Here is a 20983-nt window from a genome sequence, read left to right as displayed (position 1 = left end):
GGAGTGGGGCCGTATTAGGGATGGATGTGGGGAGCCCGTATGTTGGGGATGAGATTTCTTTCTTTTTTACTTATAGAATTTTTCCCCATGAGTTGCTAGAAGATTAACTATTGGGTAGTTACGGGTACTGAAACTAACTTCTGTGTACAGAACAAAGGGACCGAAGGAGAGCAGTTGTAGCACCTGGCTACGATTTTTTTTTTGTCTCTGGGAGTTTCTCTCGAGGGGGAAGAGACCGTGAGTTTTGGGGGCAGGGAAAGGACGGGGGCTGGGGGCAGCTATGGCTGTCTCTTGCTCTCGGCTTTTGGAGAGACGATGGCCAGGCTGCTCCTTGCTGTAGGAGGAGTTCACTGTAACCACCAAGTCTGGTCCTGGGAAATCTACCACCATCTGCTCGTGTGCCCAGGAATTCTGAGCTCACCTCCTCCTGTCCTGCTGGAGCTGGGCCAGCCCTGCCCCTCCAACCCCGCTTCTTCAGCTCTGCTTTGAGGCTTTTGGCTACGCTGTGGGCTCGCACCCCCTGCCTGCCGAGACCTTCTGTGGCTTCAGCCACAATTCCAGAGTTCCTGATCCATCCCTTCCATCCCCTCAGCCACAGCTCCGCAGTTTCTGATCCATCCCTTCCATCCCTTCAGCCACAGCTCCGCAGTTCCTGATCCATCCCTTCCATCCCTTCCCGTCTCGGACACAGCCGCCATTCCCGAGCCCGCCCCACAGCGCCCCCTGCAGCCGCGGGGGGATCATCGCACCTGCCCCGCCCACTGGGAGCCACCAGCGCCCCTGCTGGCTGTGCCCGGAACTGCCCCAAAGGGGAAAGTGCCGCGCTCAGGGAAGCTGTTCCTGGGTTCCTGCTCCTGTTTATTATTAATGCTGGGGTCGGTGTTTGTTTGCCTGGTTATACAGACCAGAACTGTTATCCTATCCCCGTAATGCTGGCTAAAAACCCCTTAATTTTATAAATTTTAACAATTCGGAGGGAGGGGGTTTGAATTCCGCATTCCAAGGGAGGCTCCGGCTTTCCCTGGCACGCACCTCGCTTTCAAACTGAGACAACGACATTCCTTGAGCTGGTTATGGTGTAAAAGTTGGTTATAATGTAAAAGTTTGTTATACTAGAAAAGTTAATTATAACACAAAAGTCAGTTATAAGAGTTATAATATAAAAGCATTTCAGCGTTGCGCAGTCTCTAATTAATTTCGCTAAGGCCTGGGGTATAAAATGGATTTATTACGGTGCCATTGCTGTCGGCCATACGGTGCACACATAAACTGAGAGATGATGTCATGCCGAAAAGCCGCCGAGAGGAATTATAAATTGCACCGTATCAAAATCCTTGTCATCAATAACAACGTGCAAAAGGTGACACATGAATGCGAAAGGCGATATTGAATTGTCATTGATATTGTCATTTCTAACCCGGGTCTGCTGCTTGTCCTGCAAGGCACCAAAGGGGCTCATCCACGCCCTATCCCCATGTCCCTGTGAGTCCCCTGAGTGTCCCCAAGTGTCCCCAGTGACGTCTGCCCAGGAATTCCCATCAGCATTTGGGACAGTTTCAATCGAAATTCCCGGAAAATTCCCCAAATTTGTCTCAAATACCGTGCAGGGAGGGGGGAGAGGATCCGTGACACCAGCGATGTCCCCAGTGGCGTCACCACCCCGATGACGGGACGTCGCTGTGCCCGCAGCAGCCTCGGGATGTCCTCGATGGCTCTTTGGCACCGCTCGGCCACCGGGGCCATCGTGTGTCGAGTTTTCGGGGTGTCCTCACTGAAGACAATGGCGATGGGCAGTTGTGAAAGCAAAGTCCTTTATTGCACGATTAATCAGCCTCATGGAGGCCGAGGTCGTCACAGACTGAGCCAGTGAAGTCCCCGTGTCCCCAGCAGGAGCGGTGGCATCTTATCACAGCAGTGTGCAGGAAGCCTTCTAACAGAAAGTTTCACGAAGAACATCAAGAACATAAAGTTTCTGATACATTCTCACATGAGGCCAGCGTGTAATGAGCCCCATGAAGATGCATCAAGCCTGAGGGTCGGCCTGCAACCTCCCAGAGTGGCTTCATAACATTTGCCAGGCGGCTCTTCAAGTGCGTTTGGTAACGTAAAGGTTTTAACAAAGAAAGGTTTTAACAAAAGATAAAACATTTTACAAACGATAAAATGACAAACAATACAGAAACAAAAGGCGAGCACAGGTGTCGGAGAAGCCTCTGACCCCTGGCCAGGACACATTAAAAAGCGCCTGAGCACCTCTGAGCTCATTCTCAAGTATAGGATGATTAAGGAGGGGCAATTTGCCTTGCTGCCAATAGCAGCAGCCACAGGTCCTGAGAAACATCTCCAAAGCCCAGCCAGTGCCCCTGTGCTGGCACTGGGCTGATGTCCATGAGAAGGGCACACAACTTTCCAGCTTGGCTGCCTTCTAAGTTCAAAGGTAAACTGAAACTTTTTTACTTAAATAGAATCATTTGCTTGGGTGTGGAAATGCATTCCCACAAGTTTCTGAGTCCCAAGCAGAAGCAGCAGCAGCGGCAGCACCTGTAGTCTGTGTCCCCTGAGTCTTATCAGTGTGCATATATTTATATATACATATAGATATCTACTGTGTTATCAGTAGCAGCCGCAGAAACAACAACAACAGTGGCATTTGTGATTGGTCTTCCCTGAGCTTTAAAGCAGCGCATTTTATTCTATTGGTTTCTACCAATCAGGTAGAAACACGAGTCCAGTATTGCCTTGTTGGGCCTGGCCTAAGCTAAGATTGATGTGCGACAATATTTGCAATTTCTTACACAAATTCTGCACATGTAGCCCTGTCTGTTCTGTCTGGGCATGTTTCAGCAGGGCTACATTATTTTTGTTAGGATTAGAATTAAACCAACCTTGCAGAAGGCAATGTCATTTGAACTTTAAACTAGACTTTAGGTCTCTTTCTTGCTAACTGATTTCGTCTCTTATTTGCTAAGGCACTTAAGAACCCTCTATTTATTTAAAACTAAACTTGCATTTGTACCTCATGTCCGTGTGGACTGATGTGTGACTGAACTAAAGAAGTGTGATTACACCAATTAATCTCATTTTTCTATAGAAAGTGGTAAGGACAAACATCCTTGACCAAAAATTGATCTTTCCCTGTATAGTTTAATTTGGCATGAAAACATCATGTTTACAGAACCAAAAGTCTTCGGTACTTCAGGTTCACGAGATGCCGTGGGAAGGTGAGGAACCCACCAGTTCCATGCATCTACCGGGGACCAGAAATCCCATGTGGATGATCCTGCAATTGTACCTTGAATGGCTCTGTCAGTTTTCTCTGGAGCTGGCCAAGCATCCACTGGCACACCAACCAGACAGGTGGGAAATGGCTTTTCTGGGTTGTATTGGACAGACATACGGTATCTGAACCTGATGCACTGGCTAAAGTCACCCAGACGTTTGTTTTAGGTTGACTGAGTGGCAAATTTGCATCACTAAAAGCAAGTAAATTACTAAAAGCAAGTAAATTACTAAAAGCAAGCACGCAAAAAAACGTAACATTTGATTGAACCCCAGATTTCCCTTAAACTATTCTCTAACAAAGGGATTCTACAACACCACTGCTCCCCAAGTGTTGGTCTTTGGTTGATCGACAGGTAAGGTTGCATTGATGAAGGCAAACAAAATAAGATATAAACACGATCCCTGATTTAACTTAATGCTTTTTGATTTAAGGCACTTCCTTTTTCATTTTTAATTTCCAGGCACATCTTTCAGCACGTTCCCTTTTTTGGTTCATCCACAAATTTCACCCGGGACCGGCCAGATATAAGGCACTGAATTATTTTGTTTGCATTCAACTCTCCAAATTTGAATCTCTTTTGATTCTCTCAAAAATTCCCTCCTCCATTCCTCCCGAAGAATGGGAAGATGGGGGCTGCTTTCTTCACCGTGACCCACTGCAACGAAAAATCCAACGGCCTTGTGCTTTGTTTGGGATTCTAGATCACACCACGATGTTCACCACGCTTGTGCCAACAGAGCTCTACGATACCAACGATTCCCACACCTTTTACACGAACACAAACCCCAGGGTTGACAGTTCTTGCACGTGGGACAAAAGATGTCTGCCATCAGCTACAGTCTCCGTGCAGCTCACGTCTGCGTGCTGCTTCTCTGCTCTTGGAGCTGTCAGCGTGTTCCTGTGCTTGATTTGGCTTCCCGTTCTCCGCTGGAATCCACCCGGGCCCTGGACCTGCACAAACACAACTACTTCTTCACCTTCAATTCATGTGTTTGGGTGGTTTCTTTGATTGGGTAATAAAGCCCACATTGTGGACCATGGGGTCATTGAGTCAAAAATAGAAATAATTTGAGTGTCACTTTTTCATTGGATGATTTGTCCTTGAAAAGAGCGGGTACGGAAAAACACAGGGAGCGGCCATTTTATTGTACGGAAGGTCTTTGCAGGGAGCCACCATTTTTCTGTGCGGGCGGGCGTGCCGCACATGCGCAGTAGCGCTGCAGGAAGTTGTTGAAATTCCCGCGGTGTTCAAACCCGTTTCGTTCAGGAGGGCTGCTGTTCGGAGTGGGCAGCCCGCTGTCAGCACCGGGGGGGTCGCTACGAGCCCAGGTAAGTTACGGGAGGATTGAAGGGGCCCCTCACGGGTTCACTGGGAACGGGCGTGGGGCTGTTCTCGGGTTCGGCGAGGTCGGAGCCGGCTGCAGGTCCTTTGCATCTCTTTGTGGTAAAACCGTCCAGTGATACCTTTGCAGTGATTCTCCTCTACTGATGGCTGGAACCGAAAAGGAAAATCCAGGAGCATCCTCTGGATGCAGTGGAATGGTGAAAAAACAATCTGTTAAGTCGATGACAACAAGAGGCCAGTCTCTCGGAATCACTGAGAGAGAAGGAAATCCAGGTCGGAAATGCCCCATGTCCTCTATCATTTTGTTCCTCAAGTCATGAAGCAATCTCCAGGAATCAGAGAAGTCTTCTTCTGAATGACAAACACCGGGGAATCCCAGGAGCTGTGTGTGGGTTTGATGTGGCCTTTTTGTAGCTGTTCCCTCACTAGTTTTTTGAGGGCATTCAAGAGGCCACAGATCTATGCAAACAGGCTGATTGGTTTTCCACGATAACGGAATAACGGTAACTTAATGATGAGTGGCAGGCGTCGCTGTGGTTTCCATTACGAATCCAATTCCATCTTTGCTCTCCACTGGAACATCACGTCTCTCCCCCACACTGTTGAGTTATCCCACACCACGTAGGGCCGGATGTCTGCTGTCTTTCCTTCGGGACCCGTGACAGTAATCTCGGATTTACTTTGCTTACACTCCGTAGCTCCTCCAAACCCCGTGAGGAGACACTCGGGCGGCCCCAGATTCCAATCGCTCGGCCAATGTCCATGAGAAATCGCGGTGACATCCGCCCCCGTGTCCAGCACGCCTGTGATCTGGACTGTTTCACCAGACTCCATGTGTGTCAGACTGCACTCCAGCTCCGGCTGTTCCTTGGTGATTTGTTTCACCCAGCGGTCATTAGGCGCCGGGTTAAAGCCGTCACAAGGTAATTCTCGGTATCCAGCTCGCTCATTTCTATTCATTGGCAGTGCAATAGCAACAGCTATTGGTGTTTTTGGTTCAATCACCACCGGGGCCTTGTGAGCAAGAGCTAAAACCTTCAGCTCCTCGTTACAATTTGCCGAGACGACAGCTGGAAGAACCGAAAGTCCAACAGTTTCCGTACTGCCCTTGCCTATGATTAGAAAGTCTTGTCTTTGTGGTGAAGTACCAGGAACTCTTACGGGAATCCATTCGTGGTAACAGTCTTTTACAAAACGTACCGATTTGGACGTTGCCAGTTCACACCGTGTCCCTGGGGGTAATAAATCGGGGTGTTTTGGGAGATGGTTGGCCGTGTCACAAACTGCACCTGGCTCGGGTTTTCCCCGAGTACCCTCAGGCTGTTCAGGTGTTCCTGTGGTTGAGCTGCCGTTACTTGTTTCGCCCCATGACGGCGCTCTGCGCTGTTCTTGGCGCGGCCCCGGGGTGTCCTCGGCGGCTTCTCGGCGCAACCTCGGGATGTCCTCGATGGCTTTTTGGCACAGTCTGGCCACCAAGCGCGCACCGGGGCCACCGGAGCTAAGGGGGCCACCGGAGCCGCCATAGGGACGCAAGAGGAGGTCGTGGATGTCCCCAACCGCCCGCAGCAGGTGATCTGTAGCCAGGCGGGCGCTGGCCTTAGACAGCCGCTTGGCCTTGGTCAGCGAGGCCACCAAGTCCTCGAGGACATCGAGGGACGTCTCCTCTCTCATCCACGCTATTAACTCGATGCGCCAGATCCGGTCGGGCAGCTCAAAGGTGAGGCTCTCGGCTTTGGAACATGCCGACGTCAAGCGGCCCAGCAGATTCCGGACCTCCCCGGCCCACTGTCCCGTCCTGGTGGGGCAGGCCACCGGGGGTTGCTGGGTTGTGTCCACCAGGTTGTCCCCAGCTGTCCTCCTGCTGGCAATACTGTCACACAGATCCATGACCATGTCAGTTAAGCTGTAGGTGGCCTTGCCCTTCAAGGCACCAGGGAGATCCAAGGCCTCCCCAACCACCCGGTGCCAGCTCTCCCTCAGCGCGTCCACCGACTCCCGCCAGGCTCTGACCGTGGCTCTCACATCGGCCCAGGTGGCCCCCGAGGTGGCCCCGAGTGCGCTCAGGGCGTGGCCCAGGGAGGTGACAGCGAGGTAACCCAGGGAAGTGACTTCATGGAGGCTCAGGGTGTCCTGGAGGGTGCAGGTGAACGTCCTCAGGGCTGCGTGCAGGTACTCCGGGGACACGAACGGCCACACGTCCCCGCGTGGCGTGGTGACGGCGGCCACCAGCTCGCCCAGGGTGGCCACCACGTCCACCTGCGCCTCCAGCATCTGGGAAGGGGACAGGGGAGGTGGCGGGGACCTCGTGGCACTTGTGGCCTCCTGGGGAACCCCTTGGAAGCCTTCGTGGAGGGCTCAGCTGTCCCTTTGTCACTCTCTCGTCCCCTCTGTCACCCGCTGCTGTCCCCCTTGACCCCGATCCTCCAGGCGCCCCCTAAACCACACCTGGGACCCCTCGAACTGCACCTGGGACCCCACAAAATCTGGCCAAGACCCTCCAAACCTCACCTGTGATCGTCCAAAACCCCTCCAGGACCCTTCAAACCCCACCTGTGACCCTCAAAACCACTCCAGGACCCTTCAAACCCCACCTGTGACCCTCAAAACCACGCCAGGACCCCCCAACCCCCTCCAGTACCCCCCAAACCCCACTTGGGATCCCCCAAACGCCACCTGGGATCCCCTAAAACCCCTTCAGAACCCCCCAAACGCCACCTGGGACCCCCAAACCCCACCTGGGACCCCCAAAACCCACCTGGGATCCCCCAAAACCCCCCAGGACCCCCCAAACCCCACCTGGGACCCCCAAAAACCCCTCCCCAAGACCCCCGAAACCTCCCAGGACCCCCCAAACCCCACCTGCGACCCCCAAACGCCACCTGGGATCCCCCAAAACCCCTCCAGGACCCCCAAACCCCATCTGGGACCCCCAAACCCCACCTGGGACCCCCCAAACCCCACCTGGGACCCCCAAACGCCACCTGGGATCCCCTAAAACCCCTTCAGGACCCCCCAAACCCCACCTGGGATCCCCCAAACCCCATCTGGGACCCCCAAACCCCACCTGAGACCCCCAAACCCCACCTGGGATCCCCCAAACGCCACCTGGGATCCCCCAAACCCCACCTGGGACCCCCCAAACCCCACCTGAGACCCCCAAACCCCACCTGGGATCCCCCAAACGCCACCTGGGATCCCCCAAACCCCACCTGGGACCCCCCAAACTCCACCTGGGACCCCCCAAACCTCACCTGGGACCCCCAAACGCCACCTGAGATCCCCCAAAACCCCTCCAGGACTCCCACAACCCTGCTCGGACCCCCTGCCACCCCCCCCCATCCCCTCTGCCACTCCCGGTGTCCCCCCTGTCCCCTCCCCCACCCCGCGCCGGCATTTTCGCACCTCCCAGGGATCCATGACGACTGGGGACACTCCGGGGACACTCCGGGGACACTCCCGGGGGGGCGGGGGGAGAACAGGCCCGGAGTGGCACTCGGCGACACGCCGGAAAAGTCGCGCTGCAATGGGACGATGTGACGTCACTGCCGGACACAGCCCCCTCCCCCTCCTCCCCCATCCCCTCCCCTCCCCCCCCGGCAGGACACCGCGGCCACCGCGGGCCGAGAGCGGGGACACTGCGGGGACACTGCGGGGACACCGCACAGGTGGCACCGGGGACGGGGCAGTGCCACCAGTTCCAGCCCAGTGCCACCAGCCCAGCGCCACCAGTTCTGTCCCACTGTCACCACCCGAGTGCCACCAGCCCAGTGTCCCCAACCCAGTTCCATCCCAGTGTCCCCAACCCAGTTCCATCCCAGTGTCCCCAACCCAGTGCCACCAGTTCTGTCCCGCTGTCACCACCCGAGTGCCACCAGCCCAGTGTCACCAGCCCAGTTCCATCCCAGTGTCCCCAACCCAGTTCCATCCCAGTGTCCCCAGCCCAGTTCCATCCCAATGTCCCTAACCCAGTTCCATCCCAGTGTCCCCAACCCAGTGTCCTCAACCCAGTTCCATCCCAGTGTCCCCAACCCACTTCCATCCCAGTGTCACCAACCCACTTCCATCCCAGTGTCACCAGCCCACTTCCAGCCCAGTGTCACCAACCCAGTTCCATCCCAGTGTCACCAACCCAGTTCCATCCCAGTGTCCCCACCCAGTGCCACCAGTTCTGTCCCACTGTCACCACCCGAGTGCCACCAGCCCAGTTCCATTCCAGTGCCACCAGCCCAGTTCCATCCCAGTGTCACCAACCCACTTCCATCCCAGTGTCACCAGCCCACTTCCATCCCAGTGTCACCAACCCACTTCCATCCCAGTGTCACCAACCCAGTTCCATCCCAGTGTCCCCAACCCAGTGCCACCAGTTCCATTACAGTGTCACAAGTGGTTTGGAGGTTCCGGGGGGGCAGTTTGGGGCTCCCAGGTGGGAATTCCAAAGGATTTGCGGATTCCCAGTTGAGAACACGGGCCGGGGGCTTGGGGGGGGGGGGGGGCCCGTGGTGAGTTGGGGGCGTCCCATGGATTGGGGGGTCCAGGTAAATTGGGGGGATCCCTGGTGATGACGGGGGGACACCCTCCTGTCCCACTCCCGTTATCAGCCGGGACCCCCCAAGGGACCCCCCGGTGCTGGGGACCCCCCTGTGCCCCCCAGTCCCGCCCGGGCCCCCCCAGTCCCGGCGCTGTTCCCGGGGGGTGAAAGGGAAGGGGCCGAACCCCCGGCATGGGTGGGGGGCCCCGCCTCACTTGGCTTTGGTTTCTTCTTCCCGACTCTGGGGAAAAACGACTTTGGGAGTTTTCTGCCAGGAATCTCCCCCCTCCTCCACTCAGCCCAAGGGCCTGGGGGGTTTTCCCTTTTGGGGAGAAATCAAAGCCATGCGCTGATGCTCCTAATTATGGCCAGGAGAAGTGACGGCTTTCCTCGGAGCCGGTGCCGGCGAACACGCGGGGCTGGGAAAGGCGGGCCGGGAGGTGCGGAGAAGTTTGTTTGTGTTTCCAGCTCAATCCCGACTCGGGCCCGGGCCCGTCCCAGCGCTGTTCCTCATCTGCGGCTTTCCCCTCACACAGCCCGGGGGCGGGGCCTGAGAGCGCGGGGCGGGTGCGGGCCGTGTGCAGAGCCCGCCCCTAGCTCGCTGCCATTGGCGGATTGTGCCGTCACTCCAAAATCTCGCGCGCCGATTGGGCCGAGCGGGGCCAAGCCCGGCCCCGGGGCCGCCCCCCGGGCAGCCGTTGACCGGCAGAGGCGCCATTGGCGGAGCGTGTGTGCGGGCCCGGGAGCGGCGGCAGCGGCCGGAGCCCGGTGAGGCGGCGGCGGAGCTCGGAGGCGGCCCCAGCGCGGGTGGGAGCCGCGCTCGGTTCTGCCGGGGCTCGGGGCCGGCTGCGGGCGGAGGGGGCGGCAGGGGGCTCTGGCGGGTTCCTTGTGCCGTGTCGGCGCCGTGTTCCCCGTGGCCTGAGGGCGCTGCGGGAGCGGCTGCCCGCGGTCTCCTTCCCGCCGCTGCCTCGGCAGGAGCCGGTGCCGGAGCAGCGCTGCCTCGTCCCGCTTCCTGCGGGTAGGACGGAGGTGGCCGCCCTGTCCCCGGGGCTGTGCGGGAAAATTCCCGTGGCCAGAGGTTTGTGTCCCCAGAGGAGACCGAGGAGTCCTGTAAAAGTGACTTTATTCCTGAACAAAGGGAGAGGCCGTGCGGCGTTTGCCGTGGGGTCTCTCCAGTTGTTGTCGTACGCGGGCTCCTTTTTATCCTGATTTTCCCTTCTGCATCTCCCTGTCCCTTTGCCCAGTGGCGAAGGTCCTCGGAAGGTTCCGAGTTCCCGATCCGCCTCCTGCATGTCCTCGTTAATGTGCACCCCCCTTTTGTAGAACATCCGATACTCGTGGCTCTGTTCACTCTTTGTTCTTCTCCACGTTCAGGAATTTCGCAGGACCTTGGCTGAGCAGCAGTCCGTGTCAGTAACATTTTCTGAAACTGGTGGTTCCTTTGTTACCTGTTTCACCACTTTTCTGTTGTCATCTATTTGCCAACAGCAGCTTGAGTCATTTAATTTTCCACCCTGTCCTCCTCCTTCTGCTAATGGATAATCTGATCCCATCCCACGGTGAGATGTTGCATTCTTCGTTTGAGTGGATTGGTGGGCCAGGCTGAGGAGCTGGATCTGTCTGGTTGGTTATTATTTCGAGGCCAGGTTGTAATCTAATTCTGCCATTGAAATGATCAGTGGGTTCTCTGGCCCCTGATCTGAATTGGTTCGGGTTCCCTGGGGCTGGTCCATGGTGTTGCAGGATTTGTTCTGATGGCCGTTCATCTTTTCCCATTTTTGGGTGCTCCCTCCAGCCAGGGCTGCATCAATTGATCTCTTTTCTCTGATTAAATCCTCACACACTTGGATTCCCAAGTGATTTCTCTGAACTTGTGGTAGCACAAACACCCCAGTGGTCTAATGCTCCCTGTGTGACACAGACAGTGAGAGCACATGTTGGAGTGGGGAGAGGGATGATTCCCCCCACTTCTTTTAGTGAAGTTTTCACAACATTCTCCATTTGCTGTTTCCCTTTGCAGCTGAAGCAATTTGTGTTGCAGAGTCAGATCTCCTCACTGTGGGCTCTGCCTTTGGCTGTGCCAATTCCATCTGTGCCAGCAGGCAGAGCTTGGGGTGAGGGACAGAGGGAATGAGCCCAATTCCTCCCCCGGGCAAGAAGAGCCTGGTGCATTGTCCACACTTTTCCCCAGCAGTGTTAATTTGCATTTCTAAAGCTCCTCTCCTGGCTGCCTGGAAGGAAGCTTCTCTTGCAGAGCAGCCTTTGGATGACTCACGTGTGGTCCCCCCAGAGTCTGTCTTTTCTTTATTTGTTTCTAACAACATTCTTTTAACTGTTTATGGGAAAAGGGTCACCTTCAAAGCTCTTCTAGTTTTGCAAAATGCAACCGAAAGGTGGACACCGAAAAACCCCTACCAAAATTTTTCCATCTTTAAGAGCCGCGCACAGACATACCCAGAAACATTGCACAGCAATCAAGTTTTTTCTACTTCTTTTCCTAAAACTAAAAATTGATTCTCACACCCCTGGCCCAATCCTAACTGACAATATATACGTATGGTTATTACGGAAGATTTTTCCAATAATGTAATCTTGTCACTGAAACTGCGGGAAATACAAACATTCTCCAACAGTATCTTCAGTGTTAGAGAGTCAAGGCATTACTTGATCATAGCCAGGATGTGCAACAGAAATCATTTCATCCACACACAGCCCGGGTTTGCAGAGAAAATCATTCCATGACACGTGAGGTTTACTGGACTTTCCCTAAACTTTAAGCAGTCTGAACCCATAGAAATCCATTGGATTTATGTTCATTGCTTCCAAGCTGTGAAGTTCTCAGTATTTGGTTTCCTACTGGAGCCGGATTTCTTTGCCTCTGCTGTTAATTAGGTCGGCACTCCTGGATTTCCTTACCAGCCTTTTCCAGACCAGGTGTCTCCAGCTATTCCAGGGGCAGTGTCTGCGGTAGATGTTGTTGCTGTTTGCTGATGGTCGTTGATGTTTTGTTGCTGGTCGTTATCTCTGTGGGTGTCTTTTGGGCTATTCCCAGTCTGTTGAGATGTTAAACTCATCTCTGTTGAGTGGTGTAACATCCCTTTAAAAAAAAATCTTCTAAAATTCCTTTCCCCAGGGCAAAGGCAAACCAAGCCTGAGTAGAGAAATTCAAAACCCCCTAAATTTAAAGCCGGTATGTTTTCCCACAATGTAATCCCTTCCAGCCCAGTGTGTGAGTGTGACTGAGAGCCAGAGTGGAATTCTCCCGTTGTCTTCCCCAGCCCTGTGGCGGGTGCAGGCACAGAAACCACTGAAGCTCCAGCAGTGGCAGCAAGGCTTGGCCCCCAGTGTGTGGAGATGCCCCAGGAGGTGCCCAGGCAGACGATTCCAGCAGAGGATCTGTGGGCAGGCACAGGGGCTTCCCCCGCTGTGGAGCCCTGGCTGCTGCTCCGGTGCCTTCAGTGCGGGGTCAGTCGTGGCCTGTTTAACATCCACAGACAATTCCAATTCCTTTTGGGAGTCTGGGAGAGCCATGGCTGGGGCATCAATCATTTGGGGATTTTTTCATTTTCTCATGTTTTATTCTCTTTCTCATGTCCACACCGCAACATTGAGGCTGTCTGGGGTTACAAAGTCACACAATGTTCTGGCTAGAACAGAGAATCCTCAATCCAGGTCCCATTAATGCTCGTCCCAGCTCCTTTTTAGTCCTGGGTAACGTTACTTCTGAGATTCCCTGGACCCTCCCTTGGTCAATTCACCACAAACCTTCTATCAAAATATGTCCCAAATATTTAAATTTTTTCTCCACCATTTGCGGGTTTTTTTCACATGCTCAAAGTTTCTTTTTACCCTGAAAATGGAGCCATTCCACAGAGGCTTCTTCTGCCACTTCGTGTCCTCCTGACTGGAGCGAGTCATCCTCATCCTGCATTATCCCTGTCCCTGGGGGTGAGGTAAATTCTTTTGATATTTTTTCTGCAAGGCTTGCCCAAATAGGGCTGGTGCTTCTGTGCATCCCTGCAGAAGGACCGTCCATGTCTTTCCCATTTTCCCTTCTCCCTCTTGTTCCCACTCAAAGGCCAAATCCTGTTCAGCATCCTGTGTCAGTGGGCATCCCCCAAAGCATCTTTGACATCAAGTCCTGAATGGCAGCAGTGTGAGGAGGGAACCTGGTTCCAGATGGTGTAAGGATCTGAGACTGTGGGGTGCCTGGGTTTGATCATCTCATTTCTTCTTCTTAGGTCCTGCACCATTCTGTGGATTCCATCTGATTTCTTGGTTGGCAGCATAGGAGGAGCATTCTAGGGAGAGATGCCTGGCTCCCAAAGCCCTGCCTTGAACAGGGGCTGGATAACAGGCTTGTCTTGGTTTGGGAAGACAGGTATCTGCCAGGTAATAAAAAAAACCAACTGCAGTTTCCTTTGGGATGGAGAGTGTAAACCCCGCCCCCTTTTATTCTTTTTCAATTATAAATTACAATCAGAGGCTCTTAGGCAAAGATTCAGGAAACAGGAATAGCAGTTCTTTACTAGTATGTATTACAAAGCAAACAGACACAAAAAACCCCCCACCAAACAACTGCAGCATTAATAACAAACGAAAACAGTACCAAGAACTGAATTATTAAAAAAATATGAAAATCGCCCTAATGCCGATATCCAACTGTGACGGACAAAAGACTCTCTAACGGTTTAAAGTTAGGAAGTGTATGTTTAATGACGACGCCGGGCAGCGTGCGGGATAGCTCCCAAACACACGCGCCCCTACAGAAGATCACAGGGTCTTTTTATGTACAGAAGGATTGAATACGCAAAACACAAATGTATATTCATGACTTTAGTACATCCCATTCCCCGCTTCGTATGGTAATTAGCCAAAAGCTATTAAGCATGCGTGGTTTGTTCTTTGAAATGGGTCGGTGGTCTTTTTTATGGGGCAGGGTCTCAGGATGATGAAGTAAGTGAGTCTTCTTTGCTTTGACTTTTTAACCTTTTAGTGTTGTGTGACAACTGAATCCTGTTTTCCCAGGAGTATTTGATTTATGAATTCATTGTCCTTCTTGAAGCCTATTGATTAGTCAGAATACACAAACATAAGTTGACAGGCCTCGTGATTTATCAGTTCCTTAAATCCGGCTTCTGCTTATCAAAAGGGAAGTCTATCTGTCTTACTTCAGCAATATCTGGTTTAACTAAAATCTTTAATTCTTCAAAATTAATGTTTTCACCCGAACGCCGAACGCCGGAAAAAGAAGAGCCCGCAGCTGCCTCAAGCTCCGTTTTCTACCTGCGTTATCTCCCCCTTCCACCTTTGTCCACCTCTTTGTTTCCGTTAAGTACTCTCAAGTATCCAGCACTTGGTCTCCTTGGTAACTTGTGGGGAAAAAATTCTTTAGAGAAAGAAGGAACAAACCCAACCCCCAGCAAGGCTGTAAGCCCTTCCTTCCCTCCCTGGAACAGGGGATTGCTTTTAGACACCACTTGTCCTGGTTGCTGCAGAGTCGTTTGGAGAGGCTGGGTGTCTGATTTTCCCTCTTTCCCTGGCGCTGCCCACACTTGTGGGTTCACTTCAGCACAGGCCTTGCCAGACATTTGACACAAAGGTACAAGAGAACTGGCCTGTGTTTCACCTTTTACACTATTGATTTGCATTTCCAATAGAGCCATCAAATACCTCCCCAGTAAATTACAGTCACAATTAGGAGCAAATAACAATTCCTGCATTTCAAACCCATCCCCCACATCTGCCGATAGTGGTTGACTAAAACACATCTGCTCATCTTTCCCACTTGTCCCCCGAGTAACCAAAGACATTTTTGGGATTTTCCCCCCTTAGGTCTAAGATCCAGAGTGGATGGAGAGGCCCCTGTGTGTATGAGGAAAGGCCTCGTGTGGATGCAGCCCCAGCCTGAATGTTGTCAAGGGCTGCAGTGTGGTGGGTCCCTGGTGGAATGGGAGCTCTGGCAGCCCCAGGAATCCATGTCCATGCAGGGGTGGACTTGCTCCTGCTGAGGGTGCTGCCGTGTGTGCCTGCAGTGTCCTTGTGGCCTGCAGATGGAACCCTGCTTCCTTGCCAGGGGCTGTTTGGGTGGGCTCTCCCCCGCTGAGGAGGGCAATGCCTGTGCCAGGTGCTTGTGGCCGAGCCCGTCCCCTCGGTGCTGGGGCCCCCTTGGGCGCTGGGGTTCATCCCTCAGGGGCTGTAGAAACTCTGCCATGGCCTTTGCCTTCAGCTTGGCCTTTTCCTCCTCCCTTCTTGCCTTCACCTGCTGTGCCTTTGTGCCCAAGTGCTCCAGGGGCTTCTTGTGCCGCTCCTGCAGCCCCCCTGAGTGCCTGTGGGTGCTCCTCCTCTGACCGCTGCTGAGCTTTCTGCAGAGTCATTCCTTTCTCCAGAGACCCAAACAAAATCCTTAAAGGAGAATCTCGATCCATCCACATTTCCCAGCTGTTCCTTCCTTCCTGCTGAGCCCCGGCTGCCCCACAGCTCCCCACAGGCCCCCAGCCCGTGCTCCCGGTGCCGCACCTCTGCGCCCGCTGCTGCCGCCCCCCAGCACGGAGAAACCCCCTGGGATCCTGACCTCCTTGTTTTCCTCTCCTGGAAACCGGGGGCACAAAGGATCTGCAGCAGCTGGCCAAGTTTGAGGATAAGACCCTGCTGGAAAACGTCCCGGTCCTCAGTATTTCTCTCTTCCTCCTCTTTTCCATCCTCCTTTTTCTGACCACAGAGATTCCTCCTGCTGCTTCTTGCCTTGACCAAATTCCTTCACACTCCTCCCTAACCCTTCCCAGCACACCAACGCCATCCATGCCCTGTTGTCTAAATCCCTTCTCGACCTCCCTTATTGCCCCTCTGGGTGTCCATGTCCTTAATTACCTCTGGGAGAACGATGCCTTGGGAAGGCTGACCTGTAACAGGGACTGCACAGAGCTAGAGAATAAAGTCGATTTTTATTGAAAGCTCTTTAGGGTACACCTTGGGCAGGGCAGGAGCCTGACCAGGGCTACACTCCAGGGGGACGTAGAATGGTCACAAAACGGACGACTGGTCACAAGGTCCTAAATTTTGTTAAGTTTGGGCCATTTGCATATTGGAGCCCAGTTGTCCAACCACAGCCTCAGGTCGTGAGGTGTCGTGCTCCTCGTTTGTCTCTTTAGTCCACCGTGTTTTATGCATTTGGGCTTGAAAGTTGTGCTTGTTGTCCTTGGTCTTCAGCAGGAGAAGGATTTGTTTTGTGTACCTACTCTGTGATGAGAGCTTAGCAGCACTTAATCTGAGGCTCAGAACTACACCCCTATGCAGCGCAGAATCTGAAAAACATGAAAGGTAAAACTCTGGGCAAACTACCTCAGCATTCTCCCAAGGGACCCTTCAGAGTTATTTTGCGATCGTCATCCCTTTTGCCAGGACGCCTTCCTGGCTTTCCCTTTTCCACCCTCCATGGATGCCCTGCCATGTTCACTCCCTGAATATCCCAGTGTCCTCACTGATGAGATTTTCAGTGCTGTCTCCCTGCCGACTCTTCACAGACCCCCCTGATCTCTCACTGCTGATCTGTCTCCTGATCATCCCCTCCTCAACATTCACCCCACTTCTGTATAGGTAACGATAGTCACAGCTTGGTTCGTTCTTTGTTCTTCTTGTCGAAGTTGATGAATTTAGCAGGACCTTGGCTGAGCAGCAGTCTGTGTGGTCAGGTAATAACATTTTCTGGAAGTGATGGCTTCTTCTGTCCCTTCCATATGTCCGAGTGCCTGGCCCTATCCCCAAGCAGATTCGCAGCATCTGTTTGTAAAGACACTTTCCTCTTCTCCCTTTCATGGGGGTTCCCCGTTTGCGGGACATCCCCGCTGGAGCAGGGTGTCCCCCGTTGCTGCAGCCCCACCCCTCGGGCAGGCTCCGCCAATGGGAGCGCGCGGCGCTGATGACTCACCAGTTGCCAGGCAGACCCGCAGGTCCCAGCGGTGCCCCCCTGGACCCCACGTGCGCCCCGCCCTCGGCCGCAGCGCCCCCGCGAGGGGAATTTGGGGAGGTGGGTGGGGGAGGTTTTGCGAGGGGCTGAATCTTTGTATTGTAGATGAAATTTTGTCTGAGTCTCGATGTGTGGGGAATTTTTGATCTGTGTGTTGATGTTTGGAGGACTTTTGTGCTGAATCTTGGTGTTTTGGAGGTTTTCACAGACACAAGGTGCCCGCTGACTTTTTGAGAATAACTTGGGCAAGGAGGAACCCCCAGCCTAAGGTGCTCTCCTCTTGTTTTCTCCCCAAACCAGGATTTGTCATTCCCAAGGAGTGCCCAGATGGAGAAGGAGGAAAAGCCCCGGAGATCCCGCAGGAGGAGGGGCTGCACACCCAGCCCAGGGAGCTGCGAGGAGGAAAGACCCGCCCTGTGCCAAGAGGGCGGCTGGAGATCCAGCCGGAGCTCAGAGCTGGTGGAGAAGCCTCATGGAGGGGAGAAGCCCCACAAGTGCCTGGAATGTGGGAAGGGTTTCAGCTACAGCTGCCACCTGCTCCGGCACCAGAGGATCCACAGTGGGGAACAGCCCTACGAGTGTGGGAAGTGTGGGAAGAGCTTCAGAGAGGTCTCTGATCTCCTCCGGCACCGGGTGATCCACAGTGGAGAAAAACCCTACGAGTGTGGGAAATGTGGGAAGAGCTTCAGAGACGTCTCTGATCTCCACCGACACCGGCTGATCCACACTGGGGAAAGATCCTACAAGTGTGGGGAATGTGGGAAGAGTTTCTACCAGAAGGGCAATCTTATGCAACACCAGAGGACCCACAGTGGGGAAAAGCCCTACGAGTGTGCAGAGTGTGGGAAGAGCTTCAGACGCAGCTCGGATCTCATTCAGCACCGGGTGATCCACACCGGGGATCGGCCCTACACCTGCTTGGAATGTGGGAAGAGCTTTGGATGGAGCTCCAGCCTGAAAAAACACCAGCGCATCCACACCGGGAAGAGGCCCTACGAGTGTCCCGAGTGTGGGAAGAGGTTTCAGACCAGCTCCAGTCTCCTCAGACATCAACGGATTCACACGGAGGAGAGGCCCTTCCGCTGCCCCGACTGCGGGAAGGGCTTCAAGCGCAACTCACACCTCAGTGTCCACCAGCGCGTCCACACCGGGGAGAGGCCCTACGAGTGTCCCGAGTGTGGGAAGAGGTTTAAGATGAGCTCCGCTCTCCTCGTCCATCAGCGGATTCACACGGATGAGAAGCCCTTCCGCTGCCCCGACTGCGGGAAGGGCTTCAAGCGCAACCCTGACCTCACTGTCCACCGGCGCATCCACACCGGGGAGAGGCCCTTCGAGTGTCCTGAGTGTGGGAAGAGCTTCTCCAGTAGCTCTCACTTGACCCAACACCAACGGAGGCAGCACTAAGGGAAGCCCTGCGAGTGCCCCGAGTGCGGGAAGAGCTTCGTGCGCTGCTCCAGCTCCATCCCCCATGGGAGGATCAGCGTTGGATGATCCCCAGTGACCCCTGTTGGGCAGAGCCCTGGTGATCCGTGGTCCTGGTGATCCGTGTTGGGAAGACACCTGGCTGGGGGGCATCCACATCTTCCTGTCTCTTCATGGGCACCTTGATGGATGCAGGGGCAGGAACATCCATCGGGACATGGACCGACACTGGGAATTCCTTGGGGAGAGCGGATTTGTTGACTTTCAACCCCAGAAAATCTTTTGTGTTCAATCCTGTCTTCTGGGGGCATCAAGGAATACTGGATGGTCTTGGAGATCTTTTCCAACCTCAGGGATTCCATAATTTTGATTTCCTGTTGCCCAAGGGCATCTTGTGCAGCCACATGGTGATGATGTGGGGCCAAGACCAAGATTTTGGAGGCAGTGAGGTGGGAACCCCTCCAAAAAAGGTTCTTCCCTCCCACCCAAGAATGTGGATCCTCAGCCGGCATGGACAGGGAAATCCTTTTCTTCTGGCCTTGATTTGCTTTTCTTTTCTCTTCATCCGTTTAAAATATCCAACAGTGGGGTAAAAACAGAGACATTGAACTGAGACGTGGTTGGGATGATGGGGGGACGTCGACATGGTGGGACATAGATCTTGAGAGTGACATGTGGACGGACACATGGACACATGGACACATGGACACATGGACACATGGACACATGGACACATGAGCATGGACGTGGCCATTCGTGGGGACGTGGGGGACAATGACAGGGATGGAAACACGGTGGGGAGACAGCCATGGGTGAGGACATGGTGGGACATGGCCAGTGGCATGTGGGGACATGGCCATGGCCGGTGCCATGGGGGGAACTTGCAGGGGCTGTGGGGGATGCTGGGTTTGAGGGAGTTGAGGGTTCCTGGGAGAGCCTTGGGGCTTGCTGAGGGCTTTGGGGACCCCAGGCAGGTGCAAGGTGTGAATAGAACTGAACACAGAGAATAGAATAAAATACAAGAAAAGAACCACACCAAGGGTTCTGCGTCGCCCGTGTCACGGAAGAACTGAACCAAGAGCGGCGAGAAGCGGCGGCAGTAGAGAATAGAATAAAAAAATAACAAAAACCCACACCGGCAGTGGCCACTCCCCGGCAGTAAAAGAGCAGAACCGAGGGCTGGTCGGGGCGGCACTGAGGGGTCTCGGCCGCCCCGTGTCACTGAAGGAGCCGCAGCGAGGGACGGGCGGGGCGCGGCCCCATCGAACCCCTCCAGCTGCGGGACCAGCGGTGACCCCGCGGGACCGCGCCGGGGCCGGGTGGAGGCGGCAGCCGGAGCCGGGGAAGCGGCTTCGAGCGGCGGAGACGAGCGGGGCGTTCCCAACCAGCTCCGCTCAGCCACAGGGCACGGGCTTGCTGCACTTGGGTATTAAACACGACAAATCTGAGGAGGTGGACAGCCCTAGAACACAGGACTTTTCCCTCGGGAACTTGGAGCTGCCCACGAGGGATAAAGGATTCCCTGCACACACCGATGCCCCGGCAGCGGCTCTGCCCCGCCAAGAACGGGGCTGTGTTTGGGAGAGGTAGGATGGCTGGGATGGGGCCTGCAATGACACAGCCGCATGTTGGGATGAAGAGCTTGGGGCGATCGGGTTACTGAGGAGGTTTTGGGGCACCTTCCAGTCCTGAGAAATGAGTTACTGGGAGGAGGGAGACACCTGGCTCTGACATTGGAGTGGGGCCGTATTAGGGATGGATGTGGGGAGCCCGTATGTTGGGGATGAGATTTCTTTCTTTTTTACTTATAGAATTTTTCCCCATGAGTTGCTAGAAGATTAACTATTGGGTACTTACGGGTACTTAAACTAACTTCTGTGTACAGAACAAAGGGACCGAAGGAGAGCAGTTGTAGCACCTGGCTACGATTTTTTTTTTGTCTCTGGGAGTTTCTCTCGAGGGGGAAGAGACCGTGAGTTTTGGGGGCAGGGAAAGGACGGGGGCTGGGGGCAGCTATGGCTGTCTCTTGCTCTCGGCTTTTGGAGAGACGATGGCCAGGCTGCTCCTTGCTGTAGGAGGAGTTCACTGTAACCACCAAGTCTGGTCCTGGGAAATCTACCACCATCTGCTCGTGTGCCCAGGAATTCTGAGCTCACCTCCTCCTGTCCTGCTGGAGCTGGGCCAGCCCTGCCCCTCCAACCCCGCTTCTTCAGCTCTGCTTTGAGGCTTTTGGCTACGCTGTGGGCTCGCACCCCCTGCCTGCCGAGACCTTCTGTGGCTTCAGCCACAATTCCAGAGTTCCTGATCCATCCCTTCCATCCCCTCAGCCACAGCTCCGCAGTTTCTGATCCATCCCTTCCATCCCTTCAGCCACAGCTCCGCAGTTCCTGATCCATCCCTTCCATCCCTTCCCGTCTCGGACACAGCCGCCATTCCCGA

General features: G+C 54.2%; 2 protein-coding genes across 2 annotated transcripts; one reads left to right on the top strand and one right to left on the bottom strand.

Annotated features, from left to right (window-relative positions):
- Positions 1-570: 570 nt before the first annotated feature.
- LOC136304514 (uncharacterized) lies at positions 571-8119 on the bottom strand. The gene is made up of 2 exons (XM_066208029.1): positions 8031-8119; positions 571-6899 (listed from the first exon to the last, which is right to left on the bottom strand). Exons 1-2 carry the CDS (start codon positions 8043-8045, stop codon positions 5172-5174), a joined length of 1743 nt encoding a protein of 580 aa, XP_066064126.1. The 5' UTR covers positions 8046-8119; the 3' UTR covers positions 571-5171.
- Positions 8120-9875: 1756 nt separating this feature from the next.
- On the top strand, positions 9876-20768 carry LOC136304516 (zinc finger protein with KRAB and SCAN domains 7-like). Its single transcript, XM_066208033.1, has 3 exons — positions 9876-9924; positions 13398-13548; positions 17423-20768. Exons 2-3 carry the CDS (start codon positions 13468-13470, stop codon positions 18524-18526), a joined length of 1185 nt encoding a protein of 394 aa, XP_066064130.1. The 5' UTR covers positions 9876-9924; positions 13398-13467; the 3' UTR covers positions 18527-20768.
- The last annotated feature ends 215 nt before the right edge of the window (positions 20769-20983 follow it).

The sequence above is a fragment of the Chamaea fasciata genome, unplaced genomic scaffold, assembly GCF_029207755.1.
Source record: "Chamaea fasciata isolate MVZ Bird 193981 ecotype frontalis unplaced genomic scaffold, bChaFas1.0.hap1 SCAF_104, whole genome shotgun sequence".
NCBI classification, from domain to species: domain Eukaryota; kingdom Metazoa; phylum Chordata; class Aves; order Passeriformes; family Sylviidae; genus Chamaea; species Chamaea fasciata.
The sequence above is the reverse complement of the archived record's forward strand: the minus strand, read 5'-3'. Positions and strand labels throughout refer to the sequence as shown.